At 42.4% G+C, this 22,706-nt stretch overlaps 1 protein-coding gene across 1 annotated transcript; it reads left to right on the forward strand.

The window, feature by feature from the left end:
- The first annotated feature begins 234 nt into the window (after positions 1 to 234).
- On the forward strand, positions 235 to 22,170 carry STC1 (stanniocalcin 1). The gene is made up of 4 exons (XM_063311239.1): positions 235 to 355; positions 3,530 to 3,672; positions 15,398 to 15,609; positions 21,900 to 22,170. Exons 1-4 carry the CDS (start codon positions 235 to 237, stop codon positions 22,168 to 22,170), a joined length of 747 nt encoding a protein of 248 aa, XP_063167309.1.
- The last annotated feature ends 536 nt before the right edge of the window (positions 22,171 to 22,706 follow it).

Consider the following 22,706-nt stretch of genomic DNA (forward strand, 5'->3'; position numbering starts at 1 on the left):
CTGTAAAAGCTCCAGGTTGGTCACCTGCAGCGAGTAGGAGCTGGGATCGAAGAAGAGAGAGGGGGCTCTCTTGGTTGAGCTGATTCGGCGAGTCTTCCTCTCCTCCTCCTCCTCCTCCTCTCTCGTTTTCCCCAACAGCCAGATCCGCGTCTTTGCTCGAGCCGAGGAAGTGGGCAGAGAGGGAGAGAGACTCTCGAGCGAGCACGCCGCGCGAACTTGGCGGAAACTTAGAGAATGCGCCAAAAGCCCACGCTTCTGCTGCTGCTGGCGGTCGCTGCTTCGGCATCCTATGAACTTGAGCAGAATGACTCCTCCGTCAGCCCCAGGAAGACGAGGCTTCCAGCGCAGAACTCAGGTAACTTCTCCGGATCCTTCCCGGGGGTGGAAGTGGGGGGAAGGGCAGAGAGAGCCGGAGTGGGCAAGCAGCTGCGGCCACGCGTCTCTCTCTCTTTCTCTCTCTCTCTCTCTCGGCAACAGCTCTTGGGGAAGTTCTCCTGCGCAAGCCCCCTCTCTGGGAAATCCACGGAGCCGGGTGCAAGGAGGAGCTTCCGCAGGAAAACTTTCCAGGGGATTCAGTGGATCTCTGCCGGCTTGCTTGAATTTTTCTGCTCGTGGCGCGAGACGGGTCAGGCCAGCGGTGCCTTCTCGTCGCGGTCCCTCCGCCGACGGAGGGGCAGAGCCGAGCCCTTCCGCCCGACCCTCCTCATAATGCTACCCGCGAGAATGACAGCGCGAATCGAAATCCTGGGTGGTTTTTTAGTACCGTCCGCCGCACCTTGTCCTTGGGCCCTTCCCTCTCAAGCACGGCCCTTTGCAGAAGTTAACCGAAGCAGGTCTCGTCTACCCCCCACCCCCCATTTGCAAATTAATTCAGATCCCCGAGTCTTCTATTAGTTGGCTTCTCCAGAGGGAGAAAACGGCAGGTGGGAAAAGCCATGCCCTTTAAAAGAGAGAGAGAGAAGAACAAACCGGCATCCATGCGCCAGGAACCCCCTTCCCGCAGGCTTCCAACTTTTCGCTCTTCTTTCTGGAGCCATTTCAGCAATGTTTGCATTGCGTGGCCGACAGACAGACAGGACCTTAATGAGTGTTCCATACTTGAGTCCTCCTGCCCCGAAGGAGCTTTCTTTACAATGAAAGACCTGTGCCCCAAAGTGCAGGGAGGTTCTTCTGCTTCCAGTAGGCAAGATATCAGTCGCATCTTAATTTTCAGTCGAGGCAACTACACTCCCTAATCTGACACTTGCCAGGGGAATGGTTTTTATTTCAGATCTGCAGGGCTCTGCAGCATTGATGCTGGAATATTTGCTCAATTTCCATTAGTACTTGGTTACTATAGAAACCTAGGGTCTCAGTTCTTCCAGGGTGTCTAAAACAATGAAAGCCCTAACGCTTATTAAACCTGCAGATTGCAAAGTTCTAAGTTGAATCCATGGAAACATCATAACGGAAGGCAGATGCACAGGGCACCTACTGATTTGAATTTTTCTTCCACTTGGCACATCCAACAGCCTTGGAAGAGGATGCCTGGGTTTTAAAGTCTCCACTGATATGGTACTAGCATGGGAGCAGAGGCGATTTAAAAAAAATTACTGCTACTGTCCTTCAAAATTCCTTGTTCTCCTGCAAAGTCACTTCTTAAACGGTTTCTAAAAAAATTAATTCAAGTGCACTTGATTCCTGATGCCTGCCAGGTGATCCGGTAGAAAATAAGGCATATGGGTTCAGGGTGGTATGTAACTAAGTAGAAATTCCACTTGGAGGGGAAAAATTAATATGAATTTAAAAGGAAATATTATTTTACCACCCTGCTGGAAGAAAATAATCCAACCGATACCTGTACTTAATTCAGTGCTCATTTGTGATAGATGATGTGGCTTTTTTCTGAGATTTGTTAAAGATGCTGTATATCCTAGCTCTGGCTCAGGGTGATATCCCTGATCTTTACCCCTTCCTAATTTTTAGAATGTCCCTTCAAATTGGACTGAAAGATCCTGGTTGCCTGAAGATCACTCACTGAGCTTCCTGGACGAGTAATGATTCAAATCTGGGTCTCCGTGGGCCTAGTCCAACACTTTAATCAAAACACCGCATCTTACAGAATCTTACATTTGTGCTCCACTTTTATAGACTTCCTAAACTCATCCTTGATGATGGCTTTCTGATGTATTTCCTCTAATTGGGCCCAAGAGATAAAGTAGTGTTTGTTCATAGATGGCATTCATAGAGTGCCTTCTTGGACTTTGGAACAGAACTATAAAATACGTAGATTCCACAGCCCATATGGGTAGCGGCTTCAATTCCTAAGAATCTTTGCATACCTGCAGGGGTGGTATGAGAATCCCATACTCACAGTCCAATACAGACTGTTTCAAAAGTGCTCCTTTGTAAAATTGGTTGACGTTATTAAAGAGGTGGTATGGTTATTATCTTATGTTTATTATCTTATTGTTGGCCAAGATACATAAGAAAGCCATTTTGGGTGGTGACCATCATTTATGGGAACCCCTTAAAGGAACATCTTTCCAGGCTGCCTCAGCCATCCACAGCCTGGGAACTTCAGATGTATTGGACTACCATTCCCATAATTTCCAGCCATCCTGGCCCTGTTTTCTTCTTTTGAAGTAATTGGGTTAGGCAGATATTTCAATGTTTCATGTATCTGAAGCTGCTTTTGTAGCTGTTGGGGTTCTGAATTACATTTGAGATTACTTTTGTTGTGTTATTGTCTAATTGCACTGAATCAATTTGTACTGAATTTGTAATTAGCCTTGAGAGAGAATTATTTCATTCGGAGAAGTAATATAAAATTGTCTCAACTAAAAAAACCCTCTGTGGTAGGAGTGCTGGGATGTTGTACAGCAAGTTGGTTATGGTCTGATAGAATAGAATTGCACCAGTTTGGTAGATACCAAAATAGCTTTGGCATCTTGTTTGATTTTGAAAATAAGGAACAGTTCTGATGCTCACATGTGCTTGATTTCTGCCCAAAATCTCTAGTTTCCAATGCATAAGAGTTGGGCACTGATGGGTAGAGAAGAAGGCATTTTCTTCATCAAACACTTAATAATGGATTTGCTCCCCTACCCACCCACCCACCCACCCAGGCTGCAGAAATATGAGAAACTGGTATTGTAATAGGAGGAGAGGAACAGTGTTAATGGATGGCCATGCAGCAGCGTCCTTAGAAACTCACTGCCAAGCTACTGCCTCTCCCTTGTAATCTTACAGCATGGTCAATCCTCAAAACTACTACTGTTTCTGCAGTAGTAGAAAACTATTTTGCTTAAAAGAAAATCTTCCAGTGCAACAATTGCACTTGCTGAGACCCTGGAAGTTGAGTATTGTGCTAAAAATGTAATGAACACTTACTAAGGGTGATGTGTCGACAAGCTCTGTCTGGAAGTAAAACGTGACTCAGCAATTGTGGCAGATACCACCAGCTCAGCTGAAGGCTGCTATGGGAGCACAACATGTGATAGGAACTTGCACTAAGATCTTTTCTTCTTCCCCACCCTTTTCTTTGCAGCGGACGTGGTTCGATGTCTAAATAGTGCCCTCCAGGTAGGATGTGGGGCTTTTGCCTGTCTGGAAAACTCAACATGTGACACGGGTGGCATGTATGACATCTGCAAATCTTTCCTCTACAGTGCTGCTAAGTTTGACACTCAGGTATGGTACAGATTTGAACATCTTTTTTATGTGCAGCAGGCTTGCCGACAGGCTGGGAAAGAGATTGGCTCATGAGAGGGCACCAGTTTGGTATGCAGAAGACCTTAAACTTCATCCCTAGCATCTCCTCTCAGGACTGGGGAACATTCAGATCTGAAAGTCTAAGCAGCAGCAGCAGCAAATGAGCGAAGTCCTAGATAAAGTAAAGATGTTGAGTTTGGTTGCAGATCTACACATCTGTGACTGAGAAGCTGCTATGGCCATTGCTATATCTAGATTTCAAATGTTGGGGGTCTACATGGTATGGTTTACATAGAGTTAACTGGATTTTTGTAATCCTTTCTTACATTTAAGTCTACAGTCTTTCACTGGTTGCATTTGTTATTAAAAAAAAGAGTAGGATCACTACTTGTTTGAGCAATAAGCTAGTGATAGTAGTAAGCGTTAGTAGCCTTATCTTTCTTTTTCTCCTGAAGGAAGCGAGAGTGAGGGGCCGGAAAGAATCAACACCATAAACAATAAAACTGTTGATCATAATATGAGAGAACAAGTATCCTGCAACATTCACTTTAAAATAATAGCCTATAGAAGAATGTAGACCTGTCTACCAATGTCTGTATGAACAAGCATGTCTTTGGTTATTGAGACCAGCTGCACTAGAGCTCCATAATGGGGGCATTGCTCTTGTGAAGGCACTAATTCAGGCAGTCTCATCCTGAGCCAGGTACATTGGTTGGGCTGTGAGCAGTGCCTTCTCCCATGGACCTTACTGCACCAGTTCAGTGATGTTGGGATGGATCATTTAATGGGTCTGAATCATAAAACATGTAAAGCTTTATCGACAGATATTATTCTCAGTAGGTGGCAACATCTGGGCAACCTTGTGTGGTCTGTGAAGCTAAGCAGGGTCAGACCTGGTTGGTACTTCCATGGAAGACTAGCAGGGCTATAGAGTCAAGTTAATTTTTTTTTTAAAAAATCCCACCATCTTGGAAGAAGACAGTGCCAGGAAAATGCCATTTTCATATGGCTGCCAAGAAAGTGACATAGATGCATTCATAAACTCACGGGTGCAACTTGTACTTTTTTCAGATGAGTGTTAACTCCTTAAGTTGGGTGTCACAGCTAGCCAACGTAATGCTTTCAAGGCTGGTATTACGTGGTCCTCTTTAACTGCCCCTTTAAAAAAAAGGTCAAAGTGGTTGTAATAAAATTATACAACATCTGCTGAAACCCACAGCAGATCAGAAAGCAAAGCCTTTTCCCTTTCTGCTGTGACACATCAATAACATTGGAAAAACAAACTTGTATTCTGTCGTATCAGAAAGTACTTTTTCCTCCAATGCAAACTTAATTAGGCAAAATACATGTGACTGATGAAAATTATGAGTGGGAACTGCTGTTTTACCTGTTCTTTTGCTATTTATGAAATAGCTTTCTCCCACTTCATCTTTTCATGCTTGCTAGAAGTGATATTAAATGGCAGAAGCATGCATGATCTTCCAAGATTTTGCACAGCATCATCCATGCACTTATCGCTTCAACTTTCACCTATAAACATCTTTTTTTTAAAAAAAGCCTAAAATGTCTGAGAGCTGAGTGAATTTGGCCAGAATCACAAAGATCTAAGTGTTAACAGCTGTTTTCGATCCATATCATGGTCTTGCCACTGAGATAAGAAAAGTGTCCAAAGTGTCCTTGGCAAGCACGGCTGAACTTTGGTATGGGAGCAATAGCAGTATTGCAGGAAGATGTGACCTTTTCCAGTCCAAAGGACACGTCCTTTTGAGTGACATCACAGGGATCCTACTCCACAAAGTAGTTGGATTTAGGCAAAATTTATACATACGAGCAAAAAAGCAAGAACGCATCCAAAGATTCTTTTCAAAAATACCAGTGAAGGAGGCCTCAGAATTCTAAATATCAAATCTTATGATGATAATCGCATTAGTAACATCTTTGACAAGGTTGGAGGATTTATTTATTTATATTTCGGATTTCATCACGGCTCGTCTCACTCAAAGAGCGACTCTGGGCAGTTCAGAATAAAACTAAAAATAGATACAGATTAAAATACAATAAAACAGTACTTCTTAAATAAAAATGGAAATGTCAAATATAAAATCCAAGGTGGAGATATTAAAAGTTCTTAAGTTAAATTCATGAATTCACAGGGGCCTCTTTAGGGCGCTAACTACCCCCAGGACTGATTTCCCCTCCTCCCGCCCCCAGCAAGATGGCAAAGCCAGGTCTTTACCCCTTTCCAGAAGGCCAGTAGAATTAACACTTTGACTAAAGATGGAGTGCATAAATATACTATTAGTGAAAATTAGGGCACTTTCTTCATCAAGAACTGGAAGTTAATCAGAATCCATTTCTCCTAAACCTCAAAGTTTGAAAAGGATGAGCCCTTAAATTAACTTCACACCCATCAACTCTTCAACTCTTTATTTCTCATCTTGTCTTTTATTCTGAAAATGGAATTAAACAGTAGGAGGTTTGGAAAATGAAAGGACTTTCATTTTTAAAAGAGTTATGTGTTAGGGAGACTTCAAAATTGGAAAAACAATTACAAATAATTTTAGGAGATGTGGGTCATTCATGGTTTCAAATGCATCAGTTTCTGTTTTTTACTACAGTTCCAGCCATTAGAACAGAAGCAACTAGAACCATGCCTAATTTTGAAATTAGACAAAATTCATAATCTAAAAGGGATAAATGGAGAAATTCAAAAATTTGCAACGTTCTGTTAGAGAACACAAAAGGAATAGGTTGAAAGCAATATATGAAATAGGTTATGAGTGTGCACTCAGTGCATTTAAACAGTGTATCAAGGGCCTGGAAGCCCAACAGGACCAGTCTGCTCTACCTAAGTATGTTTTTCTGAGCAGTCAAGCCCCTTTTTACAAACCAGTGGGATACTTACACCCCATAACTAGGCTGACCATACATCCCGTTTTGAACAGGACAGTCCCATTTTTTTTAACATTTCCAGACTGTCCCATCGCTTTAATATAAATGTCCATTTTGTCCTGTTTGCTTAAAAACCTTACTTAAACATTTGAAAGTTCCCACAAACCTGTCAGAAGGCAGTCTGACTTTCAGTGGAAGGAGGGGGAGCTCGGCAGAAACGGCAGGAAAAAAGCTGCTGAGCTCAACCCGGTGGGAAACCTAAAAAGAAAAAAACGGGATCAGCTGATAGGCAGTGATCAAAGGGTGAGCCAATTGGCTCCTGCCTTGAAATGGCATAAAGAAAAGAATGTAAAAGCACAGCCAGAGGAGGAATGGCTTGTCGGGGACAACTGTTCACTAGACTCTCCAGCCCAGCCTTACCTCTCTCAAACAAAGGAATCCGAAGATTCCCAGCCCGAGAAAACCAAAGAAGTTCCTGCCTGCTGATCCAGCCCGTTGCCCAGCCCTGCCCCGTTTTGCCACCCCAATGTCCCATTTTTAACCCCGTCCTGTTTCGCCATCCCAATGTCCCGTTTTTGTCTCAAGGAAATACGGTCAGCCTACCCATAACTGTTTCCAGAGCACTAACTTTGGCATGCTTCAACGCTCCCCCACCCCACAGCAGTTTTCAGTTATATGCTTAAAATTAAAAAAAGCTAAACTCTAAATTTGATTCAGTTTTGAATTTACTTACTTGCTCAAATACAATTAATACCAGGAAGGTGCAAAAGAAGATGTTTGTTTGTTTGTTTTGTGTATGGGTTGTTCCGTTGAAAAATCTCAAAGTGACTTAGAATATGAATGCTTTGTCATAGACATTCCAACCTCGGAGTCCAGTTCCTATGGTTCTAGAGAGAGCCAAGTTAGTGTAGTGGTTAAAGGCATCAGACTAGAAAGCAGAAGAGCATGAGTTCTAGCTCAATGTTGGGCATGAAGTCCACTGGGCAATTTGGGGCCAGTTGCTCTTTCTCCGCCTTAGGAAGAAGGCAATGGCAAACTACTTCTGAGAATGTTGAACCTTCATAGACTTGTCCAGGCAGTCTCCAGGGATCAAGAGGGACTCGGAGGCAATGAGAGCCAATTTGGTATAGTGTTTAAAGGCACTAAACTAGAAGCCAAGTGACTGAGTTCTAGTCCTGCCTTAGGCACAAAGCCAGCTAAGTAACTCATTTTGTCTCAGCCCTAGCAAGAAGGAACTTCTAAAAAATTCTGCCAAGAAAACTCCATGGACTTTTGCTGGCAGTTGTCAGGAGTCAAGATGGGCTCAACAGCAAAATGGATAAAAAGGTTCTAGCATGTCCACCCTCAAAATTATGAAGGTGATAAAGCACTCTGAAGAGTTTTGCTGAACCATTTCTGAACCATTCAAAACAGACCCTTCCATGGTTAGAACATCCCATTCTTGTGTTGAAATAGCCCAGGATGTTTTTGCACACCTCTAGTTAATATGATGGCTGTGTGATCATAAAATTTGGAGGGGAAGGCAGAGATATGCTGTTTTAAGGCCCATATTAAGTTGCCTGACAATATTTCTCTTTCCACAGTGAGACTATGTTAAAAAAAAGTGAGGCAGAATTAATAATGTGGGGCCATTCTCACACCCAAGAATAATCAGTTTTTTTCCCAATTAGTTGGTTTTGATGGTTCCAGCAAATGGGATGACCAAAGGGTTTGTGAACGCAAGCAACTGTGATGTGGGGTGAGCCAGATCATGTCTCCTTGCTTGGCATGGCCAGATGGGAAGACCTCTTTGTTATAGCTCAGGCAACCACCATTCTCCAAGCAAGACTACTGGGTTAGTTGTATTCAGAATGACTCTGAATTATCCCTCATCCATGGAAGGAAGCTACAGAGAACATGCTCCTACATGATTTTCTGTGGATAAAGAAACTAGGACCAGAAATACAGGGCATAAATTGCAGCTACCTATATTTCAGTTCTTCAGCAAAGGATCGTTACCTTGTCTTGGTGCTGGAGCTTGAGCACCTCAGTGATACCATGAGCTAAACCGTGAAGGGCCACCCAAGACGGGAGGGTCATGACAGAGAGGTCAGACTAAATGCGATCCCTGGGAAAGGTAATGGCAACCCACCCCAGTATTCTTGCCGTGAAAACTAAATGGATCAGTACAACCAGAGATATGTCGGTATACCATCGGAAGATGAGACCCCCAGGTCGGAAGATGGTCAAAATGCTACTGGGGAGGAACAGAGGATGAGCTCAACTAGCCCCAGACGTGATGACGCAGCTAGCTCAAAGCCGAAAGGACGGCTAGCGGCCAACGGTGCTGGTGGTGAACGGCGCATCCGATGTTCTAAGGATCAACACACCATTGGAACCTGGAATGTAAGATCTATGAGCCAGGGCAAATTGGATGTGGTTATTGGTGAGATGTCAAGATTAAAGATAGACATTTTGGGTGTCAGTGAACTGAAATGGACTGGAATGGGCCACTTCACATCAAATGACCACCAGATCTACTACTGTGGACAAGAGGACCACAGAAGAAATGGAGTAGCCTTCATAATTAATAGTCAAGTGGCTAAAGCAGTGCTTGGATACAATCCAAAAAACGATAGAATAATCTCAATTTGAATTCAGGGCAAGCCATCTAACATCACAGTGATCCAAATATATGCCCCAACCACAGATGCTGAAGAAGCTGAAGTAGAGCAGTTCTATGAGGATCTGCAGCACCTACTGGACAACATGCCTAAAAGTGATGTTATTTTCATCACAGGAGACTGGAATGCTAAGGTGGGCAGTCAGATGATACCTGGAATTACAGGTAAGCATGGCCTGGGAGAACAAAACAAAGCACGACATAGGCTGATAGAATTTTGCCAAGACAACTCACTCTGCATAACAAACACTCTCTTCCAACAACCTAAGAGACGGCTTTATACATGGACTTCACCAGATGGACAACACCGAAATCAGATTGACTACATCCTTTGCAGCCAAAGGTGGTGGACATCTATACAGTCGGTAAAAACAAGACCTGGAGCTGACTGTAGTTCAGATCACAAACTTCTTCTTGCACAATTTAGGATCAGACTCAAGAGATTAGGGAAGACCCACAGATCAGCTAGATATGAGCTCACTAATATTCCTAAGGAATATGCAGTGGAGGTGAAGAATAGATTTAAGGGACTGGACTTAGTAGATAGGGTCCCGGAAGAACTCTGGACAGAAGTTCGCAACATTGTTCAGGAGGCAGCAACAAAATACATCCCAAAGAAAGAGAAAACCAAGAAGGCAAAATGACTGTCTGCTGAGACACTAGAAGTAGGAGGAAAGCAAAAGGCAACAGTGATAGGGGGAGATATGCCCAATTAAATGCAAAATTCCAGCTGAAGAGACAAGGAATTATTTTTAAACAAGCCATGCGTGGAAGTGGAAGAAGACAATAGAATAGGAAGGACAAGAGACCTCTTCCAGAAAATTAGAAACATTGGAGGTAAATTCCAGGCCAAAATGGGTATGATCAAAAACAAAGATGGCAAGGACCTAACAGAAGAAGAAGAGATCAAGAAAAGGTGGCAAAAATATACAGAAGATCTGTATAGGAAGGATAACAATATCAGGGATAGCTTTGACGGTGTGGTCAGTGAGCTAGAGCCAGAGTGAGGTTGAATGGGCCTTAAGAAGCATTGCTAATAACAAGGCAGCAGGAGACGATGGCATCCCAGCTGAACTGTTCAAAATCTTGCAAGATGATGCAGTCAAGGTAATGCATGCTATATGCCAGCAAATTTGGAAAACACACGAATGGCCATCAGATTGGAAAAAATCAACTTATATCCCCATACCAAAAAAGGGAAACACTAAAGAATGTTCAAACTATCGAACAGTGGCACTCATTTCACATGCCAGTAGGGTAATGCTCAAGATCCTGCAAGGTAGACTTCAGCAATTCATGGAGCGAGAATTGCCAGATGTACAAGCTGGGATTAGAAAAGGCAGAGGAACTAGGGACCAAATGGCCAATATCTGATGGATAATGGAAAAGGCCAGGGAGTTTCAGAAAAACATCTATTTCTGTTTTATTGACTATTCTAAAGCCTTTGACTGTGTGGACCATAACAAATTGTGGCAAGTTCTTAGTGGTATGGGGATACCAAGTCATCTTGTACGTCTCCTGAAGAATCTGTATAACAACCAAGTAGCAACAGTAAGAACAGACCACGGAACAAAGGACTGGTTTAAGATTGGGAAAGGAGTATGGCAGGGCTGTATACTCTCACCCTACCTATTCAACTTGTACACAGAACATATCATGCGACATGCTGGGCTTGAGGAATCCAAGGCTGGAGTTAAAATCTCTGGAAGAAACATTAACAATCTCAGATATGCAGATGATACCACTTTGATGGCTGAAAGTGAAGAGGAACTGAGGAGCCTTATGATGAAGGTGAAAGAAGAAAGTGCAAAAGCTGGCTTGCAGCTAAACCTGAAAAAAACCAAGATTATGGCAACCAGCTTGATTGATAACTGGCAAATAGAGGGAGAAAATGTAGAAGCAGTGAAAGACTTTGTATTTCTAGGTGCGAAGATTACTGCAGATGCTGACTGCAGTCAGGAAATCAGAAGATGCTTAATCCTTGGGAGAAGAGCAATGACCAATCTCGATAAAATAGTTAAGAGCAGAGACATCACACTGACAACAAAGGTCCGCATAGTTAAAGCAACGGTGTTCCCCATAGTACCATACGCTGCGAGAGCTGGACCATAAGGAAGGCTGAGAGAAGGAAGATAGATGCCTTTGAACTGTGGTGTTGGAGGAGAATTCTGAGAGTGCCTTGGACTGCAAGAAGATCAAACCAGTCCATCCTCCAGGAAATTAAGCCAGACTGCTCACTTGAGGGAATGATATTAAAGGCCAAACTGAAATACTTTGGCCACATAATGAGAAGACAGGACACCCTGGAGAAGATGCTGATGCTAGGGAGAGTGGAGGGCAAAAGGAAGAGGGGCCAACCAAGGGCAAGGTGGATGGATGATATTCTAGAGGTGACGGACTCATCCCTGGGGGAGCTGGGGGTGTTGACGACCGACAGGAAGCTCTGGCATGGGCTGGTCCATGAAGTCACAAAGAGTCGGAAGCAACTAAACGAATAAACAACAACAATATTTCAGTTAATAGGGCATGGTTTGTAGGGGGCATGGTGGCTCAGTGGTTAAGACACCAGGCTTGTCGACTGTAAGGTTGCAAATTTGGCGGTTCAAGACCCAAACGCCACGTGATGGAGTGAGCTCCCGCACTCACCCCAGCTCTTGCCAACCTAGCAATTTGAAAGCATGCAAATGCGAGTAGATAAATAGGTATCACTTTGGTGGGAAGATAACAGCGTTCCGTGACTGTCATGCTGGCCGCATGACCACGGAAGTGTCCTTAGACAATGCTGGCTCTTCGGCCATGGAAACGGAGATGAGCACCACCCCCTAGTGTGTCATTAGACACGACTAAACGGGAATCTTTACATACATACATACATATATAACAGTTAAATAGAAGGAAAAACTTCCTGACAGAGCTGTACAATGATGAAACAGTCTACCTATGGAGATTGTGGGTTCTCCATCTCCAGAGATTTTTAAGAGGCTGGACTTCTCATAGATGGTTTAAATTCCTTTCCTAACTACTTCAGAAGGTTAGACTAGATTATCTTTTGGGTTCTTTCCAGTTCTACAATTCTATGCTGTCAAGGGTTCTGTGTGCAAATCTAAGCAGCTGCAAATAGCCCAGCTGAAAGTTTGTACTACTGTCACCTGGGAAGGCCCACAGGGGCCTTCAGTTCAAAGCATGATGCTCTGCAAACAGCAGGTCAGGACAAGGGATCGTTTCTCTATCAATACATCCTTTTTCCCACAAGCTGTGTATACAGCCTTGGCAGAAGACGCCTTGTGGGGTGGAAAAGGAAGTTTTCTTTTTCAAGAGGAAACAAATGTGCTTTTCCCATTCTTGGAGTTGGCAAGGGGACTGGATTTTTCACAAGTTGGAAAGCTGTGTTCCCAGCTCTGCCTGGTATGATTCCCCCTCATGCAGGTGACTAAGAGTTAGAGGAACCTGGTCCTTGCCTTCCCCAGGATACAACACAGGCCACTGATCGTTGGGCGTGGGAATAACAGCCTCTCGTCGAGAAGCAGGCTTGACATCACTATGGAGAAAGACTTCCAAACTATCACATTTTATTGCATTTCTTTTGACTAACCTAAACACTCCTGAGGTTATTCCTGCAACTCAGGCTTGGAAGGAGCTCCTGAATGCCACTGCGAAGCATTGCGCTTCATTTAAAAGTTCAGCAATGTCCATTCAATCCTGCTGAAACATCTCAAAAGGGGATTTTAATTTTTCTACTTCATCCTCAGAGTGCTTCAGAATTTGTTGGGGCGGGGGGATTGTTTTCAGCTTGCTTTAGGGCTGTGAGTTGGCAAGAAAGGGGTGTTTCTGGTGCACGCCCCTCCTCTCACCCCCTCTGCAGCCTCCCTGACTGCTCCTGATCCTGCAACCAGTCTGAGGGTCCTTCCCTTGTGACTTGAGGTGTGGGAGGCTGCAGACAATTGATGATAATGAAAAGTAGAACATTGACCCACGAGCCTTTAAAATAGCTGTTCCTCTTCAACATAGGACTTTCTGATACTAAAATAGACATGGGATACTTGGTATAACAATTAATCAGCATGACATTACTGTTTCTCCATTCCTTGTTTTATATAATTTTTTTATTAAAGATTTTTTTAAAAGAAGATAAAAACTCATACAAATTAATATAAAGAAAGAGAAAGAAAGAAATCAAAGAGAAAGCTAAAAGCGCAAGAACGGGGGGAAAGTAAAAAGAAAATAGCAAAGGAAAAAGAGATATAAAAAAGCAGCTTCCAATCTTCTTTACAGCAGTTATAAGTACAATAATAAATTTACCTCTTACTCTATGGTCACAACATAACTCTCTTCTTTGTATAATCTGTCCAGTCTAATCATCAAAACCATAAATGATAAGTTCATTTTTTTCTGTTTCACACAAAAAGTCTATAACTGGTTTCCAGTCAGCAGTAAATTTAGATATTGCCTTATCTCTGACCAAAGAAGTCAATTTAGCCATCTCAGCAAGTTACATCATCTTCTCCAACCATTCCTGTGTTGTGGGTAGTGCCAAATTTCTCCATTCCTTGTTTGACTAATAACTGTGGCAGATTTATTTGCTACTGTTACTGGAAGAGCTCAGCTTCATGTATTTTGGTAAGCTATAATAGAGCTTATTTGATTTTGGTTAACCATTATGATTTATAAACTCTGGCTTCTGGCTGAAATGAATCCAGCCTATCCAAATATACCTGTTTTGGAGATGAGGAACACTGAGGCAAGAAAATGAAATAATAGTTGGCCTTACATAAAACATTTAGAGTGAGCTGCTATTTACTGTTGTGAAATTATTGTCAGGTCTTGCAAATCTTCTGCAAACAATCTAGAGGTCTTCTACTAGATGAAGTCCCCCTGTCTGCCTACCCCTGACATAGAGGGCTAGTCTTGAGAACTGTGAAGCTACTAGAAAATGCAAGGCTGGTCCCTTGCATTTGATAGATCTTGAACTAGCCTTCCCAAACCTGATGCCCTCCAGATCCATTGAATTCTTAGATTTCAGTGTCATGCTGGCTAGGAAGTCTGCTGTTATAATCCCAAACCAGCTGGGAAGAATCAGACTGGGGAAGGGGGTTGTAAGAGAAGACTAGATTAGTTCATTTTGTTGCTTGATGCTTCCTACCACAGGAAGCTCCTTGCACAGAAAGGTTCTTGTGACACAGTATGTATAAATCAACCTTTTCCTTTGTGGAAATCCATCACCAGCTTCTACTTTGGAATAATAATAATAATAATAACAACAACAATAAGGATAATATATTTTATAAATAACATGTGAACATGGCTTAGTATGGTCAAGTAAGCCTTGAGTGCATTTATTATTTAATCAGTTTTATGCACTGTTACTGTAAATAGAGTTATAGAATATAAGCATTGAAAGGGTCTTTGAAGATCATCATTAAGATCTGTACCTGCAGGCATCCACTACTGTAACATCCCCAAGAAATTTTTTAATTTATTTTTTAATTTTATTTTTATTCTGCCTTTATTATTTTTATAAATAACTCAAGGCAGCGAACATACCTAGTACTCCTTCCTCCTCCTATTTTCCCCACAACAGCAACCCTGTGAGGTGAGTTGGGCTGAGAGAGAGTGACTGGCCCAATGTCACCCAGCTGGCTTTCATGCCTAAGGTGGGAAGAAGGTCATCTTTCAGCAAAGGAGAACCTCCCAATTCCATCTGTTCCTGTCCTGACTCCCAGGAAACACTCTGAGACAGGGAACTGTTCTCTAATGTTTATTTGCTAATACATAACAGTAATCCTAACAAACTGAACAAGCGTGGGAAAAACCCAGCCATATAAACCCCGCAGGTTAAGGCGGTCCCAATCTGTGCCTCTTGGAATGGCTCACCAATTCCTCAGTGCTACGCATGCGCTTAACAGTCTGGAAGGGAGCCCCCTGCTCGCCATCCTTACTCATGACAGTTCCATTGTTGAACGGCTCTTAGAGGCAGTAAATTTTCCTGATGTCCAACCAGAATCTGCTTTTTGCTTGTCTTCTGGAACAACACTGAACAATTCAGGAACAACTCTGAGCAATAATAGTTTGAGTTTGAAACTCAGGACAAAAAGTTCATGTTCCATGGGTTTTAACCTAGTTACTTACATGCTCCTGTCCTCCTCCTGGCAGGGGAAAGCCTTTGTAAAGGAGAGTCTGAAATGCATTGCCAACGGCATCACATCCAAGGTGTTCCTGGCCATTCGCCGGTGCTCCACGTTCCAGCGTATGATTTCTGAAGTGCAGGAAGAATGTTATAGCAAGCTGGACATCTGTGGCATTGCAAAAAGGAACCCAGAAGCCATCACGGAAGTGGTCCAACTCCCAAACCACTTCTCAAACAGGTAGGTCTGCTGCACCTTTAAATGGCACAGGTTGGGCTTTGACAGAAGGGTGTTCAAATGCCTGGCCAATAGGGTTGCTCGCACAGGGAACCGATCATCTCTCAAGTTAATACATCCTGTGTTTGCTTATTTTAGTTTATTTAAATGTACACCCTGCTTTTCCTGATTGGCTTCTCTTGACCCTTGGTGGCCAAAAATAAAGCAACTCTATATATTTGCCAAATGCTCTTCCTCTTGCAGCCAAAGGAATCATCCATGGAGAGCTGTGAGCAATGTTTCTCAACCTTGGCAACTTTAAGATGTGTGGACTTCAGCTCCCAGAACTCCCCCTGCCAACATGCTGGCTGGAGGAATTCTGGAAGTTCATCGAGTCCGTCACCTCTAGGATATCATCCATCCATCTTGCCCTTGGTCGGCCGCTCTTCCTTTTGCCTTCCACTCTCCCTAGCATCAGCATCTTCTTTGCCTTAGAATAGGGTTAGAAGTGTCCTTGGGGGATCAAAAAGTTAAGAGGGTGGCAGCAACTGTACCATCAAAGCTTTGCCCTTTTTTATGCATGTTGTTTATTCGTTCAGTTGCTTCCGACTCTTCGTGACTTCATGGGCCAGCCCATGCCAGAGCTTCCTGTCGGTCGTCAACACCCCCAGCTCCCCCAAGGTCGAGTCCATCACCTCTAGGATATCATCCATCCATCTTGCCCTTGGTCGGCCCCTCTTCCTTTTGCCTTCCACTCTCCTTAGTATCAGCATCTTCTCCAGGGTGTCCTGTCTTCTCATTATGTGGCCAAAGTATTTCAGTTTTGCCTTTAATATCATTCCCTCAAGTGAGCAGTCTGGCTTTATTTCCTGGAGTATGGACTGGTTTGATCTTCTTGCAGTCCAAGGCACTCTCAGAATTTTCCTCCAACACCACAGTTCCAAAGCATCTATCTTCCTTCTCTCAGCCTTCCTTATGGTCCAGCTCTCGCAGCCATATGTTACTACGGGGAACACCATTGTCTTAACTATGCGGACCTTTTTATGTATACCACATATGAAAAAGAAGCAGGGCTTCAGCCACATGGTCACAAGCATCATTTTGACTTTTATGACCCCCCGGTGGATGGCCTGTGGCTTCCTATTAAAATATTATAGCGCTTTGGTAAAAAAAAACAACCTTCTGGATGTTAGACTTGCTCCATCTTTCCTGAAAATGTTATTGAAAGAATGTGTGGTTCTCTGAGTGACTGAAATAAAAAGCTAATACTGCAGCTAGAAATAAACCAAACAGGATTTCCCAGTTAGTAAGTTGACACTTCCCCTCAACTCTCCAAAGAAACTAAGAATGGCTGAGATGGTGATAGAGTCAAGCAGGAAGTCATTAAAAAGTCAGCACATCTTCCTGTGGTTTAGCTTGAATAGACATTTGTGATCCAGGAGGCAAGATTTACACTTTGTATATTGAAATTCACCCTGAAATGCTGTCATTCTCAAGCCAGTTTAAAAACAAAACAAAAGGTAATCTTCACACTTGATTCTGGACAATGGCTTTTCTGAATTTTAATCCTACAGCCAAGGAGAGGTTCCCATAATGATCCAGAAATACACACTAGATATAGGAAATGGTCTTCTGTATGAGATCAGACTATCCAGGAAATTTGAATTGGGTAAATTCACATTGAAGCAAATGGATTTTCCACTCATTCCTGAGGGAAAAAAGAATCAGATGATGGATTCTCCATGTCCTTTCACCTCTCAGTTAGGAAGATTATGGGAGCTGACAGCATTTGCGGAGGGTGAAAGCAGCAGTGAATGATTCAGAAATATAGATGGGGTAGAATAATGTTCCACTTATGAGCAAGGATTTTCAGCCTTATTGTTCTCTCCTTAAATTTTGATAAGGGGATTTTTCCTATTTTTAAAAGCACATTAAGCCTATTTTAGGGTGTACTACCATTTTCAAAATGGCAACAATATTTGCTATTTATTTATTAGTTTGTTTAAAAGAATATTCTGCCTTTCCTCCAAGAGGTCAAGGCTCCATATGGGAACTTCCTTTCATTTTACCCCAAAACAGCAACCCGGTGAGGTAAATTGAGCCGAGAGAGAGTGAACGGCCCAAAGCATTCAGTCATTTTCCATGGCAAAGGATGGACTTATTTGTTCATTCATTCATGTATTATTTCCATTTATATCCCACCATAATCCATACATAGCTTTCAGCAGTTCACAGGTTACAGAAAATGTCTAAAACATCCATGGCACATTATAAATTTTTTAAAAAGCACACACACAAACACACACACAAAAAAACATGTTTATTACAGCCCTAAGGCCAGATACAATAAAATTATATAATAGCAACAATCATATATATATATATATATATATATATATATATATATATATATATATATATATATATATAATATACACACACACACACATACTTACAATTAGTATAATATGTTCTAAAATTAATTAAGAATGAACTACTAAAGTAAATTGAAATAAAATATTATGTTAAGAGATTCTAAATCTAAGTAATGGTGCAGCTTATTGTGCAGATGGTAGCACAGAACTGGGCAACCTGGGAGGATATTTTCAGGTCCTTGTCCAAAAGAAGTAGCATTAAATGCCACAAGTCACTGAGCATAATTTTGAAAAATCATGACGAATAATAACTTCAGTTAATTTCACACAGTCATAGTCTTCCTGCTCAGCAGCATCCACAAAGGGTATCCCAAATCTTCTGCAGATGCCACCAAATACAGAGATCCCTTAAGGAGCACTGAATTTAGTTAGACCAATACTTTAGGGTTTTTACTATATTATTTTACTGGACTCATGGAAGCCAATCAGTGGCACTGACTTGTAATCTTAAAAAAAAATTGGTAGTATCTTATCAATCAGTAAATTTTAACCTTAAATATTTGGGTTTCAACTTTTAAAATGTTAGTATATTAAAATAGTAGTATGTTAAAATAGTATTTTAGTGCTTAAGTATTCTGTTAATTATAGGTAAAATACTTTATCAAATTAAACTAGAACTTAGGGGATTTTAGCATCACATAAGTGTTTTATTTCTGTATGTATTTCTGTGTTTTCTTATTGCCCCATTATTACCACATACCTTATTTACTGTTATTTTATAGAAACTCTACCTGTATTTTTTTTTTAAATTGGGGGTCTATAATTCTCATTGTAAAGCTGTATATTGCACCAACAGTCATGGCTATTCCTTCAGGCCCAGTCCCACACTTTCACCACAGGGGAGGGGGTTGGACCGAATGTTCTCCAAAGTCCCTCTGACCCTCACATTCTAGGATTCTACGCCAGACTAGAAGTTGGGGTCATAGGGGGCTGCAGAAAGGGCCTCAGAGATTTCACCTAGCCCTTGGGTTTCACGTTGCCCATCCAAAATATCCAGAAAGTTACATCATGTGTATGATGTATGTGTGTGTGTGTGTGTACATATTGATTATGTGCCATCAAGTCAGTCCTGACTCTTCACAGCACATAGATAGATTTTCCCCGTAATCATCTGCCCAAACCTGGTCTTTCAGGTCTTCCAGCAGTGCCTCCATCCTCACTGCAACTGAGTCCATCCACTTTGCTGCTGCTTGCCCCCTTCTTCTCTTTTCTTCCACCTTTTTCAGGATGAGAGAAAGAGAGAGAGGGAAGAATAAAAAGATTGTTATTATCAGCCCTTTGTATCTTTCATTTTTGTTTAGCCCTCTTGAGCGCTCAGAAAACTTGTGCATGGTTGTGATTTAGATCTAGGTCTGCTTTTCTCCAGGATTTCAATTCCATTTTATCCCTGTGATACTTGGTGAGCTTTCCTAGCCAAGAACGGTTTTGAAGCTGGGTCTCCTAGGCCCAAGTCCACCGTAACAGTTACACCACACTGGATCTCCTGCATCTTCCCCATGCTTCAGAGGGACTTAGAGAGGAAGAGTTTATAGCTGAGGCCAAGCAATTTCCTAAACTGTAGCTCCATCTCTTAAACAGCTATGCCATTTCAAGTTAATTGACTCCGGATGAGTAAAATCTGGAAGTCTTTTGTTGGCTTCACCTCCAGCAGCCAGCCCTTAGGTTAAAATGACGGAGACAGCATTCTTGACTTAACCAGCTTAATAAAGGTTGGTGGCCTCTGGTGCTTCCTTTGCTAGTCCTCAAATGAAACAGCAATGTGGATGAGAATCTAATTGGATTTAAAACGGCCTCCCTTCCCTTTTTCTCATCCGCCTTCAAAAATTGACATGTGCGGCACTAAAACAGGTTCTTAGCTATGCTTGCGCAAATTTCCTTTCTGTAAATGAAAATATGACTTGCATGTCTGGAGCGGTTATTATGGGGCTGGAAAAAATATTTCAGATTTTTAAGACGCCAGCGTCTGGATCGTTGGAGGAGCCTGACTTCCCGAGGCCTCTGTGGCAAACCTATGGGAACAATGCACAAGATTAGTCTCCCGCATGTTGCTATGTCATTCTGATGTGACTTCAGGCAGTTGCTGGGTGGAAAAAGGGCCCCCACTTGATTAAAGCTCTTTCTTTGTCATAGAGGATTCTATGCAGCTGCTTTCAAGTTGAGGCGGCTGAAAGAGTGATGCCATTGGTCAGTTCGGGAGAAACCCTTGCTGTGTTTTGGTCTGAGATCTGGCAGATGGGTTTGACCCTGATAAGTTGTCAAGGGAGAGAGGGAATTTGATGTGATTTATTTGTGCTTTTAATGGACAGAAGTGAAGGTGCCACATCTACAGTTACAACAATGCATTTTCATTTCAGACATTTTCTCTCTGATGTCTACTTCAGCTTTTATTGTAGTAGCTTGTATTTCAGTTGCGGTTTTAGGATCACAGTATGGAAAGGTTGGAAGATACCATCTAGTTCAACTTCCTGCCCAGGACACATATCTGCTATTATAGCATCTCCAAAAGATGGCCATGCAGTCCCTGTTGAAACACCTCCAGGGAGAAAGATCCATCACCTCCTTGAAGCAGTCTGTTCCATTGTTGAACAGTTCTTATCATTAGGAAATCTTTTCTGATGTCAAACAGAAATCTACTTCCTTGTAATTTGACCCCACCCCAAAGAGAATTGAATTAAATCAGTTGAAATGGTAATATCACTGTTCTGCAAGCCCCAAATATTGACTTGATTTGCAAATGTTGATTTGAAGTACAGTATACACAGGTCTAGAATAAAACAAATGGGCATGCTTTGGCTTTTGCTGGTACTCTGGTCTCAAACGACTGATGATGGCTGATTGTTGAGAGTATTCACAGCAAAGCACTACCAGGGTAGTGGTAGAAGAAGTTCTGCTCCAAAACTTCACACCTTCATAAGCTGACAAAGGACAAATGAAACAAAGGAAGAGAAGTGGAAGCAGTGATCATCCCAGGAAAGCAGAATACGGGATTATTTTAGATACATATGCTTAGGCTCTTGAGTTGGGAACTAGGGGGGTTATTTTGAAAGGCGATGCAGAAAAGGCAGGCTTTGTGTAAAGATTTCAATGAGAAAAGAGTTTCATGCTGCACTTTTATGAAGCAATTCTGAGCAATGGGTAGGTGGAAGAAAAGACTCTTGAGTGAGCAGGAAACTTCTTAGATTGAGAAGTTAGCACAGCATAGCACCAGGATGTTGAACTGCCAAAGGCAAAAGATAAGGTGATGTTCAGAAGCTGGCTTGGCTGGCAGATGAATCTTATTTCCAGATGGGTTGTCCCCACCAGACCTGCCACCAGCAAACTAGCCTAAACCATACAGGGCAGCCTAGACAGCAAACACTGCCCTGTCCTCCACATTCTAGCAGGGCCACCTTTCCTCCATCATCTATTCCCTGAGGGAGCTGGCCTTGCCATTAGATGGGGTGTGGCAACAGTCTTTGATGGCAGGTGCTCATGAACAGTAGGCCATGGGGTTCAGGAGAGCTGTGTCAGTCTATGGTAGCCAAAAATTAGAAGATGTTCATGAAAGCTTTTGCCTTTTAATAAGAGGTGCTACCAAACTGATGGTTTTTAGAGAGCCTGGTGGAAGCTTCCTCTGTTTACTTCTGCTACCTATTGACATTGCTGACCCTACTATGAGCCACGGATTGGGTATATTGCCACTGCAGATTGCATTTTGGCAGTGCAGAGTAGGTTGAGGGTTCTTAGAGAGGAAACCACCTTCATCTCCATCTCTAAATATCAGCATAATGCTACTGACCTCTTAAGGAGTGCTGGTCCTGAATGCTGGCTTCATATATATAAACTCTTTTGAGCCTGGGGAAATCATATGGAGCACTAACTACTATCATCTTCATTCAGGTATTACAACAAGCTCGTGAGAAGCTTATTGGAGTGTGGGGAAGAAACAGTCGGGACCATTAAAGACAGTTTGATGGCCAAAATTGGACCAAACATGGCCAGCCTGTTCCACCTCCTGCAGACAGATCGCTGCACCCAGATTCATCCGAGAGCAGACTTCAACCGGAGACGCATCACCGAACCTCAGAAGTTAAAAATCTATTTTAGGAATCTCCGGGGGGAGGGACCTGCACCGGCCCATATGAAGCGTGATTCTTCCGAAAGTGTGTAATGTGCCGCTGAATGAGTAGAGAATCCCAGTTGTACCAAACTAAGAAATTGCTCTTTTTTTTTTCCTTTAGCATTCACAATACACCAGAAATGTACTGTAACTGACTCCTAAGGACATTGAGCCAATCTATACATTCAAAAAAGAAAGAAACCCGAAAGTACATGGCGTAGTTTTCTTGAGACTGTACCACTTAAAGATAAAGGTGGGGGGAAATAGCCTATTTAAAGCTTAATACAAATGTATTCACACACTTAAATATTTTTTTCAACAGTCTAAAACATCTGAGAATATTTCATGAGAACCTCCTTTAGTTGGGAAAGAATATTTGAAGTCTGCTCCTCCTCTGCCACTAATCGTATATATTCTGAAGTGGTACAATCACAAATAATTGGTTCCCTGTGTTTTCTATGAAAGTATAGATTGGTCCCTGGACATCAGCTATAGAGTTTTTTATTTCTCACCCCCTCTTCCACCCCACCCTTCAGACAAGCTGTATGAAATTAGATTTCTGGTTAGGACTGTATAAGCTCCATTTC

This window comes from Candoia aspera, chromosome 9 (assembly GCF_035149785.1).
Source record: "Candoia aspera isolate rCanAsp1 chromosome 9, rCanAsp1.hap2, whole genome shotgun sequence".
In the NCBI taxonomy this organism is placed as follows: domain Eukaryota; kingdom Metazoa; phylum Chordata; class Lepidosauria; order Squamata; family Boidae; genus Candoia; species Candoia aspera.

Bases quoted from the DNA above. Each gene is read 5' to 3' on its own strand.
- STC1 (XM_063311239.1), top strand. From the start codon at position 235: ATGCGCCAAAAGCCCACGCTTCTGCTGCTGCTGGCGGTCGCTGCTTCG. The intron at 356-3,529 runs GTAACTTCTCCG...TTTTCTTTGCAG, and splicing joins GCTTCCAGCGCAGAACTCAG to CGGACGTGGTTCGATGTCTA. The intron at 3,673-15,397 runs GTATGGTACAGA...TCCTCCTGGCAG, and splicing joins CTGCTAAGTTTGACACTCAG to GGGAAAGCCTTTGTAAAGGA.